The following is a 15,315-nucleotide window of genomic DNA, read 5'->3' as shown; positions in this document are numbered from 1 at the left end:
CTCAAAATTTGAAGTCATTATAAATAGTTTAAGGTCTGTTTTGCTTAGTTTTCTTTCCTGTGACTGTGGCGTGGCAGGTACAAGTCAGTGAAACCATTCTTTTCAACCTAAACAGTGAGCATCATTGCAGGCTGTGATTATGCAGTATTGTTGCTAATGAGAGGTAAGTACGTGTTAAAAATTAAAAATAGCCTTAAAATATTAAAGTATTTAAGATTTTATCATTTAACACTACCTATTTCAAGTAAGCGTGCCCTACTGAATGCACACTGAGATAAAGGTGGTAGTTCATATTAATTAAAGTGCATTAAAATAAACTGCAGGCCATTCCAAGTCAACATAAGAATCAAAATAGACTTTCTAAATGTTCCTTTTGTTTTTTGTGCGTAATTCTCAGCTTCACATTATTTTGAGGAAAAATTGTGCTTGTGATACTTCCTCAAATCATTTGGTGGTTAATTTTAAGCTAAACTTTCTAGTGCATTTTGGTGGCCTTTTTTAAAACAAAAAAACTGAAATAAACCCATTAAGAATATTTGGTTCCACTTTATATTAGATGGCCTTAACTACTATAAGTACTACCATAAAAATAAGTACAATGTACTTACTGTGTTCATATTGTATTGCAAAACACTTCTGCTATTGAGGTGGGATACGGGTAAGGTTAGGGACAGGATTGATGGGATGGGATGGGATGGGATGGGTCAACAGTGTATTTGTAATTGTTAGAATGGTCATGGATCAGTGATCTCCACATAAAACTGATTGTGTAGACCAAAACGTAAGTCGTAGAGACTTGAAACTTGGAGGGATGGTAGTACTCACACCGCCGACAACGTCACCAAGGCTCGCCCCAATCAGCCTGACGGGGGCGCTACAGCGATCAAAAGTACAAAATTGCTCCTAAACTCTAAATTGCAAGATCAAGTGCCTTATGTCAGGCTGGACAAAGCGCATGCCTCGTATTCGATTGTGAGCCTGGCAAAATTTTCGGGTATGTCGCATTTTTCGAAAAAACATATTTTTGCGAACTAGTCCTAGGTTTTTCGCCTAATCGTAACCAAACCGGTGCAGAAAGATTCTCTGTAAAGTGAATATCAATAGTTATCAAAAAAAAAAAAAAAGTTGCCAAAATGTTCGAAAGGGGCAGGGCCACTTTTAGTAAAAGGCCTATAACTCCAGAACGTAATAAGATATCTTCGCCAAACTCAGAACACTTATGTAAGAGCTCAGTCTGAGGGAGGGGTATATAACTGCAGCTTGGAGATCTCCAAATGGGGCGGGAACTCCAAAACAGGGTGTGTGCTCCAAGATAGGGCGTGGCTTCCTCCCTTTGACAGACAGGCACATGACACGCATGTGCAGTTTTCCCCCCAATCCACTTCAGCGCAAACTCCGCCCCACAGCTAATTCTGAAGATTTTATTGGTTGTGTCAATCGCAGTGTTGATTACCTACACTATGCTACACAAATGCTAACCCCTAAACCTACCCCACACTTTACCCTAAGCGGGATTGACGCTGAGTGGCAGATAAGCAGTTAATAAGATTATGCGATATGAGATCGTCGGGCCATTCTGTAATTCCCCAACCGGACTTCACCGGAAAATTGGACCTTTTTAGTTACATTCAGCATCACTACCCCCTCCTACCCTGCAAATGTTATTATTTATATAGCATAGTTTCTTTTATTTGAGAACAACCACAAACTGTTTATTTTATAAAGTTTAGTTTTAAAATGTAAGTCAATAACAATAGGCTGAAGCCAGAGCCAATGGGAAAGTCTTTGCGCAACTCGACCCCGCCCCATTTTGGAGGTTCTGCCCACTTTTGGAGTTCCCGCCCCATTTTGGAGATCTCCGGTCTGCAGTTTTATATACTTGGTCTGAGGTCACAGGAAAAAAATGGCAGAGCTTGGGCACTTGGTGGTGCTGTGGCTATAACTGCGCAACCATTTGTCCTATCCACATGAAAATTGTTGTCCACAGTCTTGGTTTGAAGTGCAACCAGTGTTTAAAAGGACATTTGCATGTTTAAAAAAACATGGCCGCCATTGGCTGACAAATTTTGAGTACCTGTTATACACCTAACGGAGGCCGATCGGAATAACACTCGGTGGGCTTGTTTGACTTAAAGCCCCAAAGGTCTCAAAGAAATTTGTAAGAAATCTGCCTTTGGGGGGGCGATATCACATTTTTCAAGGCCGCACACATGCACGATATTCATAGCATACCATAGAACTCTACAACCACTGCTGTCAATCAAATAATTTGCTAAATTATTGAGATGATGTTAAAAACCTACTTTTGCAAACTAGTCTTAGGTTTTTCGCTTAATCTCGGAAAAAAAAAAATAAAAAAAAAAAAACACTGCAATGCAATTCTCTGGACTCTCTAGGCCAATAATTATAAAAAAAAAAAAAAGTGAAATTTACCCATTGGGAAGGTATAATGGAGTTTTTTTTACAAAAGGGGCCTGTCCAAATTTACCCAAAATCCTATAAAGCCTTAAGAACTCAAGACATCATGAAACATGCTGAGCACATGCGACAGGTGATTCTAAACAAGCATACAGAGTTTTAGGGGATCGGACCACAGCTGGCGCTATAACAGTCATAAATGTTAAAAATCATCTTTTTTTTTTATGGTAAATTACCTGGATTTGCCAAAAAAGACTTCTGCATCGATTTGGTGGTAACAGGCTTGCTAAATCTTTTTTCATATATGCTTAAATGCCTTAAAGCGCCTGAACCCCGGTAATTGCTACTTGCAGCTATTTTTATACATGTAATTACAGAAATTAATTACAGCAGGTATTTTTTTTAAATACAAGTACAACGTAAAACATGTATGTACACAATAAATGCATTGTATCACATGATTAATTTAAATACAAGAACATAGTAGTTAAGGCCACCTAATATAAAGTGAGACTTTAATTTCAATAATTTTTAAAATGTTAAAAACACTATTTCTATTTTTTGCCATTATAGAGATTGATTAAAAGTTAGATTTATCTTTGTGTATAAGGTGACAGCATTTAGAGCTAGTGCATAGTGCATGATGTTGGCTTTTTCACTTCAACTTTCAACAAAAGGTGAGATTACCTCACTCTTCAAAAAAATGTATTGGAATCCTGTTTTAAAATGGGAGGGAGGGCATATTTTTAATCTTCGAAACCACTTGATAGACTATTTCTAAACTTATGACTCCCACAGAAAGGGAACTTTTGTCACTATCCGTCATCATCAAACTTTGTTTTATGTAGGGCTTTTTTTTTTCTTCACTTCCTGCCAAAAAAAAACCTTTTCACTGTGGTGGAACGCCTACCTCCTTTTTTGCGCGTAACAAAGAAACAGCTATAACAGGTTAGATGTACTGTTGCTTGTCTTGTCCTGAAAGAGATGATCTCATTTTAAATAATTGATAGAACATATTTAGGCATACTGTCATGCGATACTAAACAGCAAGCATCAGTTTCCATAAAAATACACTGAACACCCAGTGATGATGCTGAAAATTCAGCATTGCCATCAAAAGTATAAAATACATTCAAATATATATATATATATATATGGATCAAATAACTAAAAATAAAATAAGAATCCTTTAAAAACAAACATGTTTTAAAACTGTTTTAGGACAGTAATTTGAAATGTTATAAGCAAAATAATTAATAATTAAATGTATTTATTTATATAATTTTAAATGACCACGTGTTTGCCTGGAAAATCGGAGAATGAACAATGGGAGATTTTGTGAATCTCCTGGTAGTGCTTTTGTAAGTCTGCCCAGTTTTAGTCACCCATGATGCAATGTTGGAGTTACCTCATTTATGTAAAATCTTTTTTAGTAATACATGTCTGGTTGAGGCCAGATTCACTTTGTACTTTCAACATGAAGTTTAAAGTAGTTGTTTTGACTGAATGAGAACTGCAACTACGCAAGATGTTATTAGTACATGCCTTATCTTGTCTCCCATATTAAAAATCAGCACAAAAAAATAATCAGCAAAAATAAATAAATAAATAAATAAATAAATAAATAAATATATACACATATATATATATATATATATATATATATATATACATAAATATATATACATCTTTTTTTATACATATATTTTTTTATATTTAAAAATCTTCTGTATGACATTTGGATATTATCAGTAGAGTGCAAGATAAATTGACTTATTGGCATTATACATCCGAATTTTCAACTGTGGAGCCTAGTCGTCTACAGTCAGTCTTCCAAAGCAGGATTTGGACAATAACAGGGTCATAAAGGGAGTGAGATTTGGGCTTATTAGAGAGAAATCAAAGATCAGAGATGAGATAGTGTAGTTTGTAATCACTCGTGAAGATCTTTTCACTGAGGATGGCCCAGAGCTGGGGAGAAACACAGACAGCTCAAGAGGGAAAACCCCCATCGTTCCACATACTGGAATTGACAATAGAGTTCTGTCTACGCGCTGATCGCTCTTATCAAAAAAATAACACAACAGGCCTTGATAACTCTAACACAGACGGTAACGACAACAATCTATGTTAAATAAAGTGCTGCTCTTCCAAATAAGCGTTGAAGTTAGCCAATGTTCGGGAATTCCCTGCTTTAAAGATTAAAGGCCGTATTTATCTGTTTTGGCATGGCGTTTCACAAAGCTTTCCCTTAAGGATAATAATGGGTGAACAAGCTAGACCATAATAGGCTACTTGAGTTTTGGAACATCAGTTGTGGTGCTAATTATGTAAGTGACATTTAGTCTTTCTGCGAATGGTTTTACTGTAAAAGTCATGTGATCATGTGACCTAATTATTTCCACTTTCTGAAGGTGGATTGTGGCATGTGTGTGCTTTTTTTTTTTTTTGCAGTAGATGTGTAGGCCTCAATTATTGTAGGTGTGTATGAAGTTTGTATGTGGGGAATCCCTTCCAGCCTACCTTTCACTTCTCCAAGGAAAATGGTTTCGTGAAAGAACAAAACTACTGCGGGCCCACACGTCCATCACTTCAGCTTTTCGCATCTCCAATTACTTTCTTCACGACAAATGACTCCTGCAGGTAGAAAAAATGACACTGTTCTTTGCAAAACTAAATGCTATGGCCACGAGCATCTTCTGAAGTGTGTGCTTGTGCTTGGGCGACGTCATTTCGAGAGTGGTGACTTGACTGCAGTAGAGAGCATGAAACTCCTGCTGGAGTTTTCCCTCCTACCCCCGCTAGATAGGGTCGTGCGTCTGAGCTCATCAAGGGTTTATTGACTCAGGGGACTGTGAAGTTCTTTTACATGTCTGACGTGAACTTGCATGCAATCTGAAAATGGGCCTGTACTCATGTTTCCTAGATATAACGCAATGGTGGTGAGAAAAGGGGGGGGTGGTAAGGAGGCATGATTGTTATATGTTTTCTTCATTATTCACAATGAGCACAACTAATGTAGTTTTCAAGTGTGTTTATAAAGGGTTTTGAAAGCAGATGGGTCATTCTATAATTAGGGGTACATTTAGAATTTGACAATGATAATTGTTTGTCAATGTTTGTTAATCCGCTCTTGACACAGGTTTGCTAGTTTGACCAATATTAGGGGAAAGAGAGAGAACATAACGTCTAGTGTTTCATCCATGTGCTTCTAGAGGAAATACCATACTGTGCAAATTCTAGTGGGTAACTTGTTGGGTAACTTTTTTCGGACACAGATAAAACAATTTATATCACAATAAACACATTATTTTTGAAGCGCACACCTAAATGTCTTGATAACCTAATCTAACTGAAGGCAAAACTATTAAAATAATTTAGATTTCAGGTCATTTTCATGCTTAAATGCAGAGAATGAGCAACTTTACAAAATTGGACAGCTAAATACCAGGGTTGTGTGTGATATAAACATAATTTTTGAACAAAAGATATGACTTTTTCAACATACAGTAGTGTGATTGTAAAAAATATAATTATGTACTAGAAAATTAAGAGTCTGAGCTTTATATTGATGAAAAATGTATCAAAAATATACTTCACGGACATGAGATGTACCCACGGTTATAGAATGACCCAAATATTGAGTAGATAAGTTTACCTGGTTGTAGTGCTGGGCAACGCTTATGAAAATTAACCATGGTTTTACAACAAATAAAACCAAAAGAAAAACAAAAAAAAATGGGAACTACAAATTAACCATGGTTTTGGTATTCTAGCCATAGTTTCACCTGTGGTTTTACAAACGGTAATCAGCACGCCAAAAAAACATGGCTACTACTTTACTATAATTAAACTATGGTTAATTTTCGTAAGGGGATATACCATTCAACTGTAAACCAGTTTGAATTATGCACACAGTAACGTAGACGAGGTGATGAATTGAGAGAAGATACCTGTTAACTGCATACTTCTCACGAATAGTTGGAGAATTATTAATAACACAACTAATTCTATAAGGGACCGTTCACATATGGGGTCTTTTGCGCGCTCAAGTTCGTTATTTCAAATGTGACCCTGGACCACAAAACCAGTCTTAAGTCGCTGGGGTATATTTGTAGCAATAGCCAAAAATACATTGTATGGGTAAAAATTATTGATTTTTCTTTTATGGCAAAAATCATTAGGAAATTAAGTAAAGATCATGTTCCATGAAGATATTTTGTAAAATTCCTACTGTAAATGTATGAAAATTTAATTTTTGATTAGTCAAATACATTAAGAACATTATTTGAAGAACTTTAAGGGCAATTTTCTCAATATTTTGATTTTTTTTTTTTTGCATCCTCAGATTCCTAATTTTTAAATAGTTGTATCTCAGCCAAATATTTTCCTATCCTAACAAATGATACATCAACGGAAAGCTTATTTATTCAACTTTCATATGATGAAATCTCAATTTTGAAAAAATGACCCTTATGACTGGTTTTGTGATCCAGGGTCACAAATGTAGACGCGCGGCAGCCGCGTTCATAACCGAAGCCCCGAGTTCGCGAAGCGCTCGGTTTTTTTTTAGGGGTCATTCACATATCGCGTCTTTTGCGCGCTCAAGTTCGTTATTTCAAATGTAGGCGCTCATAACGGACGCGACGCGCTGGGTTTTTCCAGGCGCGTTCGCGCCACGTCGAGATAAAAACATCTCAACTTTTCAGAATGCCGCAAGCGCACCGCGGTCATGTGACAAGAACCAACCAATTAGCTTCATCCTTTCCCGTAACAACACTGAAAGCTCAGCCAAGATGGAGAAACGGCTAATCACTAGTACTACTAGTAGGCAGAGCAAGATAATTGTTCAAAATGCGTAAAATATTAAAAGAAAGTCCTAAATACTTAACTGGGGTTAATATTAATGTATCTCTGAGGGGAACCGACTGTCTTCAGAAAAGTTTAGATGATATTTTATTTTCGTCATACCTCCGTATGCACGTTAATGTAGTGTTTACAGCACCGAGCTGCTTTGTTTACAGGTCGGGATAAAACGCCGTTATAAGCGCCATCTGCTTTCAGTAAGTGAATTTGCGACTCATTCAGTCCGTCAGCTGTTCTTCTTTCGCGAAAGGTATGTTTTATGTAACATAATTTCGCAAAGCTAAAGTAAGACCATTATGTTTTTGCTTTAAATGTTGAAATTATCCATCTAATTTACATCAAAAACTGCGCATACCATCCACACTTATTCAACGTGGTAGTATGTGCGAGACTTCCGGTTTATTAGCCGCTATAGGCAAAAGTAAGGAGAAGAATAACAACATGCAAGGACCTTTCTCACATTTCCGGGTTTCTCATAGCGGAAGTCGTCATAGTTGGGTAAACTCCGAGAGCAGTGAATGGGAGAGTACCACAAATATATTTTTTGCTTTCCCATTTGCTCAAAAAGCAAAAGAAAAACTACAAGATAGTGTTTTCACGACTTACAGTCAAAGGAAAAAAATTGAGAGAGACTGATGTCAAATTTACCATCCCTCCCATAGACGTGACATTAGAAACACCCTCGCATAGCGTTAACTAGTTTTTTGTAACTTGATGAAAAGGTGATGTAATACAAAGTATAGTGTTATAAATGTACATACATATTGTTAAAATTCAAAATATAAAAATTTTTAAAGGATTTATGATGAGGATGACCGTTAAAACGCGTCATCACAGGCGTGTGAAAAGGGTCCATAAACGTAAAACTGTTAGCACTACAAACCAGTGTGTTCATAATCAAGGTAATACATTAAAATAATACGTTAAGACACACCAATATGCAAAATCAAGCGGCAAAACTAGCTGTTATGTACAGCTAATAATAGCTGGACGCGGATGAGACTGGAAGCCAGACTCATAAAATGTACAAACTGCCGCACCCACTATTACAGAACAAATAAGGTGGATATGTAGCATAGTTGTTTGGATTGTGATTAAAGTGCAGCGTTTCTGCAACTGCTTAATGCCATCTGACCCATTTAGACTTGTTAACTCTTTCAAGAGAAGCAAAAGTTTTTTAAAAAAGCACAAGGAGGAATAACTGTGGTATTTTTTTGTCATAGCATAAATGTGAAAATATCTTATGCTTGTGTTAACCACAGGTATTATGTCAAACATTTAACCAAAAACCCACTGACTTTACGATGATGGAAACAGAAGTGCTAAAATGCTAACTCATTTCTACGTTCTGGCCTACAAAAGTACATCAAACCTGCAGCATTCAAATTCCATGAGATAATATCTCTCATATCTAACGAACCACACATGAGCACACACAAAGTTCTCCAGTGGCAGTCTGAATCCTTTCATAATGGCTTGGATAATGTGTTAATGGTCTCTCAAAACTATGTCAGCTACAAAATTGTGTATATTTAACAGTAAGAATTCGGTGATATTAGTGTTTGTATAACACTAATGTGTTTCAGTAACAAACACTAGCCTTGTTTGGTCCCACAGCCTCCTCCCCTTTAAATAGCCAGTCCCGCTATATCCCTCTACCCTACAGTCGCCTGCTTCTCTTCTTGTATTCACTTCCAAGCCTCAGGACAGCTGAGAATTTGCTGCAGTTATAGCCTGTCCATTCAGTTGTGCTTGGGAAGGGGCTTTCCACCACTTGCGAACACACACACACTCTTTCAAATCCCATGGGACTTGAGTTTAATGCTTTATGACACACTATGCCTCATGATCTTGCCAGCATTATCACAACTCTCTCAGTGTCTGGTTTCCCATATCTTACTAAAAATGACTGTGCAAACACTCAGACACAAACAAGATTACACTGTTTCGAAAAATGTCCTTAAGCAAATATTTTATTATAAAAATAAATCCTCCTATTGTTAGCACACAGTTTTAATTTGGCATCTCTGTGATATTTTGGTTGTCAGTGCCTTAGAACCCTGTTAAAGTGTTCAAGTGCGCTGCAATAGGAGGCCATTTTGTCATACGCAGCATCTGAGATGTGAAAACTTCACGTCTCAGTTTACCAGGATGTAGGGAACTTCCTCTCTTACTTAAAACTAGAATGTTTTCAACTGCAGAGGGGGATCGAATGGCAAGTACCTCACAGTCAGAAGGTGCCTCAAACTCTGAGAAAGTAATGACATGTTATATGACGGAACTGTTTAACATTTATAATCAGAAACTGAAGTTTGATATATGTATATATATATGAATCAGATGATTAATAGTGTGCGCTGTGCTGCTCTGTATATTTTAGTATGAATTTGAATTTCTGTTTTAAGCTTAAGGCAAATAATAACAATAAACTTACAAATAAACCAAAAATGAACTATAAAAATATTACAATAATCTTTACAAATAGCACCGTAACAAAAACAGTATGAATTATATTTAACAGTCTACTAATAGAGAAGCTTATGTATTAAATATAAATGGTTATGTATTTTTATCATCTGTATTTAGCAATAATTAAAATAGCAAAAAGTGCAAACCAGCTGATAAAGAGAATACATATTGGTGAGGTATATGATACCAATTTTACGATCCATCTGAATTATACACAGATCTGCAGTACAGTAATAAGCAAAATTTGATTGAAACTCAGACAAAATGTACCATGCTTGACACCATGAACTGAACAAATGACAAAACCCAGTGACAAAACCACAAATGCTTGAGATTGAATAACTCTTCGTAAGCAAACCGTCAGTGACAGCCATGTGAGTAAGCCTTTGAACTGGGAATGACCAACCCAAAGTCACATCTTGAGTCCTATGCCACAAGCGACCTTCTTAACATCAACCAAGCCCACAAACAAAAAGCCAAGCCAAAAGAAAAAAGCTCTTCCTTCGTCTCCATCCTGTTTAAACGTGTCCCTGCCTTCATCAACACCCTGTCAACATCCCATAGTCTGCAAGCTTGTAGTGATTCTGTCCTCAGTGCTTTCTGTGCCCTGTGAAAAGTCAGTGAGGTGAGAGACTCACAGCTTGGCACACTCGTCCCAGTGGTTTAGGTATTCGGCCGTGTGATCGTCGTCATACGTGGTGAGACAGCGAGGGCACTGCAGTTCAGCGGCTCCCTGCGGTGCCGTGTTACTGATAGTCCTCTTTGAGCTTGTTTCTGGGGGATTGTTTCTTAGTGGTTCGGCTGTGTCCGTCTGTCGGTGGGGAACTTTTTTTAGGCCAATGTGAAGTCGCCGTGAGGATGGGGCATCTTGGACGCTCTGAATGATGAAGAAACAATGTGTGTTATTGATTTGGATTATAAAATCTCATGCTGGTTGGGCTGCACTGAAAACAAATGGTAACCTAAAATGGTAAATGCACTGGTTTTAATCGACTTTTTATGGGTTGAATCGTGTAGAAATGCAGGTTGCCACTTTTTGCAGTGTATGAAGCGAGGGGGAAAAATTGTTAGCTTTTAATGAAAATTCACCCTGTCTATTTTGTAAGTATGTTATAAATCATAGTGTGCATGAATCATCCGTGTATATACCCCATAATGTTTTAATCAAGATGTCATAACAGACTTCTCTCCGGTGACATTTTCCAGACTTCTGGAATAATTTAGTCCACTTAAACCTCGCCCTTTCATATTCGACTGCAAGTTCAAATTCACTTTTCAATGCAACGCCCACATCTCAAAATCCAATCAACAGCTGTATCCACCCTATATCTGTTTTTTTTTTTTTTTGATCTATTGCTCTCAGATGTGCATCAAGATGTACTTAAAACAATCCATAATAATTTAAAACTAACTATTTTAACTATTTAATGTCCTGGGGGCTGTTGCATAAACGGTTTAGACTAGTCTTAAAGGTTAGTCATCTAATTTTTTTTCTTGAAGACTGGTCAAAATGTGTTGAATCCAAAATATAAGACTGATTAGCCTTTAGTTGACTGCTGGTTTGTTAAACTGGTTCTTAAGACACTGTCTTAACATAGAGGTTAGGTTTATGCAACTAGCCCCTGGTTTCACAGACAGGGCTTAGACTAAGCCAGCTTTAGGCCATAGTTAATTTTTTATAAACGTGCCTTAGTAAAAACATTACTGGTGTCCATCTTAAGACAAAACAAAGGCACTGATATATTTTAAAATCAGTCAGTGCAACTGTAAGTTTAGTATAACCTAAATTAACCTTGCGTTGCGTAAGGTCAAATTATCTTTTTAAGAATTTCGTTCTTTTATTGAGGCTTTTCTAATGAGACTTGCCTGTGTGCGTATTTGCAGTTGTAGTCGCGCAACTTCATCTTGAAGGTCCAGGATTTTACCCTGAGCACGTTCTCGGTCTGCCCTCTCGGATTTGAAATCCTCAATATATGCCAAAACCTACAAGGGAACAAGGAAGGCACTTGGTTTATGGGCAGAAAGCCAAACAAAACTACTTCTCGCCTTTGTTGTAACACAAAAAACAATGACTTCCTGTTTAAGAAGAATTCAGAATTTGAACTGATAAAGACCTGCTGCTCAAGCATCTGAATGCGCTCCTGGTCTCTTCTTTTACTGTCATCCCTCTCTCTGCTGAACCTGTCGCACTCCATCATCTTGTCCTGCAGGAGGCCGTTGAGCCGCGCGATCTCCTGCTGGAACAAAGCCACGTTGCCCGAAGCCGACGTTTGGGTTAGGGTCGGACCTGCGGATGCCAGACCGTTTGACTCTTTCAACTTCTGACACAAGCCCCTCACATACTCCTCTCTACTGGAGTCGTACTTCTGCCACTTTGAGTTTAAACTTTCCACCTGAGATGGAACAAAGGCATGTATTTATGATGTGAACAGAGCAAAATGACATGACATTTTCCAAGAATATTCTACATTGTTGTTTCTTTCCGTAAAAAGCACAGAATGACATTTTCTGCAAATGAAACAGGTAAAAACAAATGTCAGTGGGTGATGATCAAATTGGTTCCATCATGTGATCCTTACATATGCAACTCTCTTTTTAAGCTGGTCGTTCTCTTCTTCTAACTTGCTGATGATGACATTTAGATGGGGAACTTCAGGGGAATCTTTCATCTGATGAAGATACAGAAAAGCTAGGTCAAATATAGTTGTTAAATAAAGATTAGTCCAGATGTTGCAGAATGCTCATAAGTTTCCCCAACACACCTCATTTGCCTGAGTTCTCTGATCCGCCATGACTGACTTGTTTTTCTCCTTCTCCAGCCGTCCCAAAAGCTCCTGGCACACCTGCACGGTGGCTCCCAGCTGTGCCCTCAACTGCTCAGCTTCTTCAGCCAGAGAGTTGCAAAGGACGGCCCTGGTGGCCTGCGTCCGGTCACTTTCGGCCAAGGTGGAGCGCAGTCGCTGGATCTCCCTTTCTTTCTCGTGCTCGGGCCTTTCCCTGATGATCTCTATCTCTTGATCCTTCTCCTTCAACTTTTCTTGCAACCTCTGGATCTCCTGGAACAAGCAAACAGTCAGATGACTCCTTCATGCTCATTTCCTGACAGGTGAATGTAAAGAAGAAATTCACTTGTCTCACCACCGCTCAAGCATATACTATGAAGTATTCATGTGTTAGTAAACAAATGTATACTTGCAAACCTGCTGAAAAAAACATGGTTGACCACACCGGTCTGTTTTAGAAGGGTTTTGGGGACTATCTGAAACCAGCTAGGACCACCAAATCTTCATAAGCTGGATTTAGTTTTATTAGTAGTAGTATTATTATTAGCATTTTCTTGATGAAGGAATTCAGGTATTTTACAAAGACACACTTTACAGTGCTTTAGGGTTGTTGTTGGAAAAAAAAAAGTAATGAGAGAGAGAGAGGAAAAAAACAAAACCTGACATGTCATTGTTGATGATTACATAGGAGAAGCAGGAAGGCAAATGAAAAATGAGTTTTAACTTACTGTTTTACTGGTTTCCAGTCTCTGGGCGGTGTCTGCCTCTGAGTCCTTGAGTTTTTGCTTTAATTTGCAAATTTCCTTACACAAACTCTCGATGAGAGATTTCGACGGCCCTACAATATAGGGCTCCTCTCCTTCTATGACCACTGTTTTCTCATATTTCCCCAGTCTCGCCCTCAATTCGGTAATAATTCCGTCTTTGGAGATGACCAATTGATTTAAACGAGCAATTTCTTGTTGTGTTTCGTGGTAAATTGTGTTGAGTGTAGAGCAGCTGCGCAACTTCGCTTTCAGCGCCTCGTTCTCCCTCTTCATCTCATCCATGCTGAACAATCCGCTGGCGCGTTAAAACCAACACATAAAGATCGATTTTCCCATAGATTGTACAAGTTTGAGTGTCATAGGCTCACATACGTCTGCTGTAGACCAAAGGCAGAAAGCTTCAGCCTGTGAGAGCCTCTCTCAATTTCGAAATTATCTTATGAAGAGGGGATTTCCTTGCAGGGACTTCCCCATCTCAAATAGGGTATATTTTTTCTTGTACTTAAAATTAAACGTCGAAAAATGGTTCGGCAACAGCCCCTCGTTTGGCATCAAACGAGTTAATTGTCGAGTCGTGTGTGGTTTAATTGTGATTTTACACTTTTTAAAGACAGTTGCCGCTCTCCTCGGTGTGACATCAGGTTTAGGAAGATTTAGCTTGACGCCGCCTGGTGCGCGTGCACGAAGATTGCTGGCGACCTGCCAGTGACGCGACTCGGCTTCCTAGGGAAGTTCTAGTTTGTCGCGTCGCTCACGGACTGTGTAAAAACGCAGTGTAATGGGACTTTAACATGCTTTAATCACATAAAGTCCCTCATGTACGCGTGTGAAGAGCTGCCTGTTGAGCTTGGCTTACTACGACCGGTGGCTTTCGCATGACGTAGGACAAAAACCTACGCCGGTTTAGATGAAGTTAAGAAAAGCCATGACTGTGATGAAAGTAGGGCTAAGTAAACCATTTTTAACGGTATAGTCCATCCAACCACGAAGAATCATTTACTCACCCTCATGTAGCTCCAAACGTGACCTTCCTCCTTCTGTAGAACACAGGAGAAGATATTTGGGAGAAATTGGTAACCTAAACGTTTCGGTTCTCTTTGACTTCCACTGGATTTTTGTCCATAAAGTGAATAGAACCGAAACAGCTGGTAGTTGGTTATACCAACTTTTATCAAAAAAATCTTCTGTTAAATGTTGCTACACCCCAAAACAGTTTGATGATAAACGTGGTGATCAGTGTTGGGGAAAGTTACGTTTAAAAGCAATGCTTTACAAAATTGCGTTACTCCCCAAAAAAGTAACCATGCTATACTTGGTTACTTTTTATGTAATGCGTCACGTTACTTTTACGTTACTTGTTAAATCTGAGCTGACTTGCTTGTTTGTTTTTTATACAAAAAGTTCTACTTTTGGCAAACATAAAAGCCCTTTTACACCAAATGTGAAATAAGTCTCAGGCTAAAGGAAATGTAAATTCACATCTGTACAGTAGAACACAGGAGAAGAAGGTTCAACACTCCTCAGCAATAAAAAAAAAAATTTGAAGTACAAATGTTAGTTTAAAATGCTAGTCTAAAATGTTAGTGTAATATTAGCCTAAAGTAATGTTTGCTAATGGTTGAATTAGGTCATCGAAGGTCAGCAGCAAAAACATAAAGGATATATGTGTTATTTAACATATTTCATTATTGCAAGTTTGCAGCATATTCTGAGTTCGCCTCTGCACTTACTCCCAGTTTCCCTCAACATGGGGACAGGAGAACTGTCAGTCAGTCAGTGGTAAAACGAAGTAAATGGTGTTAGTTATTTGAAAAATAACTTAGTTATTTTTCTTGTAAATGAAAATGTAATGCGTCACTTTACTAGTTGCTTGAAAACGTAGCCTGAGTACAATGCGTTACCCCCAAATTCAGCATTCATATTGGGGTCTTTTTGAGAACATGCAAAATGAGTATTGTTTTGTTAACATATAGCCTAATAATTCAACGGTAACATGTAATATATTGGTAACT

The 15,315-nt window shown here is 38.0% G+C and overlaps 1 protein-coding gene across 1 annotated transcript; it reads right to left on the bottom strand.

Moving 5' to 3' along the window:
- Positions 1-8,952: 8,952 nt before the first annotated feature.
- On the bottom strand, positions 8,953-13,955 carry tnip2 (TNFAIP3 interacting protein 2). The gene is made up of 6 exons (XM_051121714.1): positions 13,265-13,955; positions 12,516-12,809; positions 12,333-12,422; positions 11,868-12,146; positions 11,620-11,736; positions 8,953-10,630 (listed from the first exon to the last, which is right to left on the bottom strand). The coding sequence occupies exons 1-6, from the start codon at positions 13,583-13,585 to the stop codon at positions 10,388-10,390; spliced, it is 1,344 nt and encodes a 447-aa protein (XP_050977671.1). The 5' UTR covers positions 13,586-13,955; the 3' UTR covers positions 8,953-10,387.
- Positions 13,956-15,315: the final 1,360 nt, after the last annotated feature.

This window comes from Labeo rohita, chromosome 1 (assembly GCF_022985175.1).
Source record: "Labeo rohita strain BAU-BD-2019 chromosome 1, IGBB_LRoh.1.0, whole genome shotgun sequence".
NCBI classification, from domain to species: Eukaryota; Metazoa; Chordata; class Actinopteri; order Cypriniformes; family Cyprinidae; genus Labeo; species Labeo rohita.
This window is presented reverse-complemented; position numbering and strand designations above follow the sequence as displayed.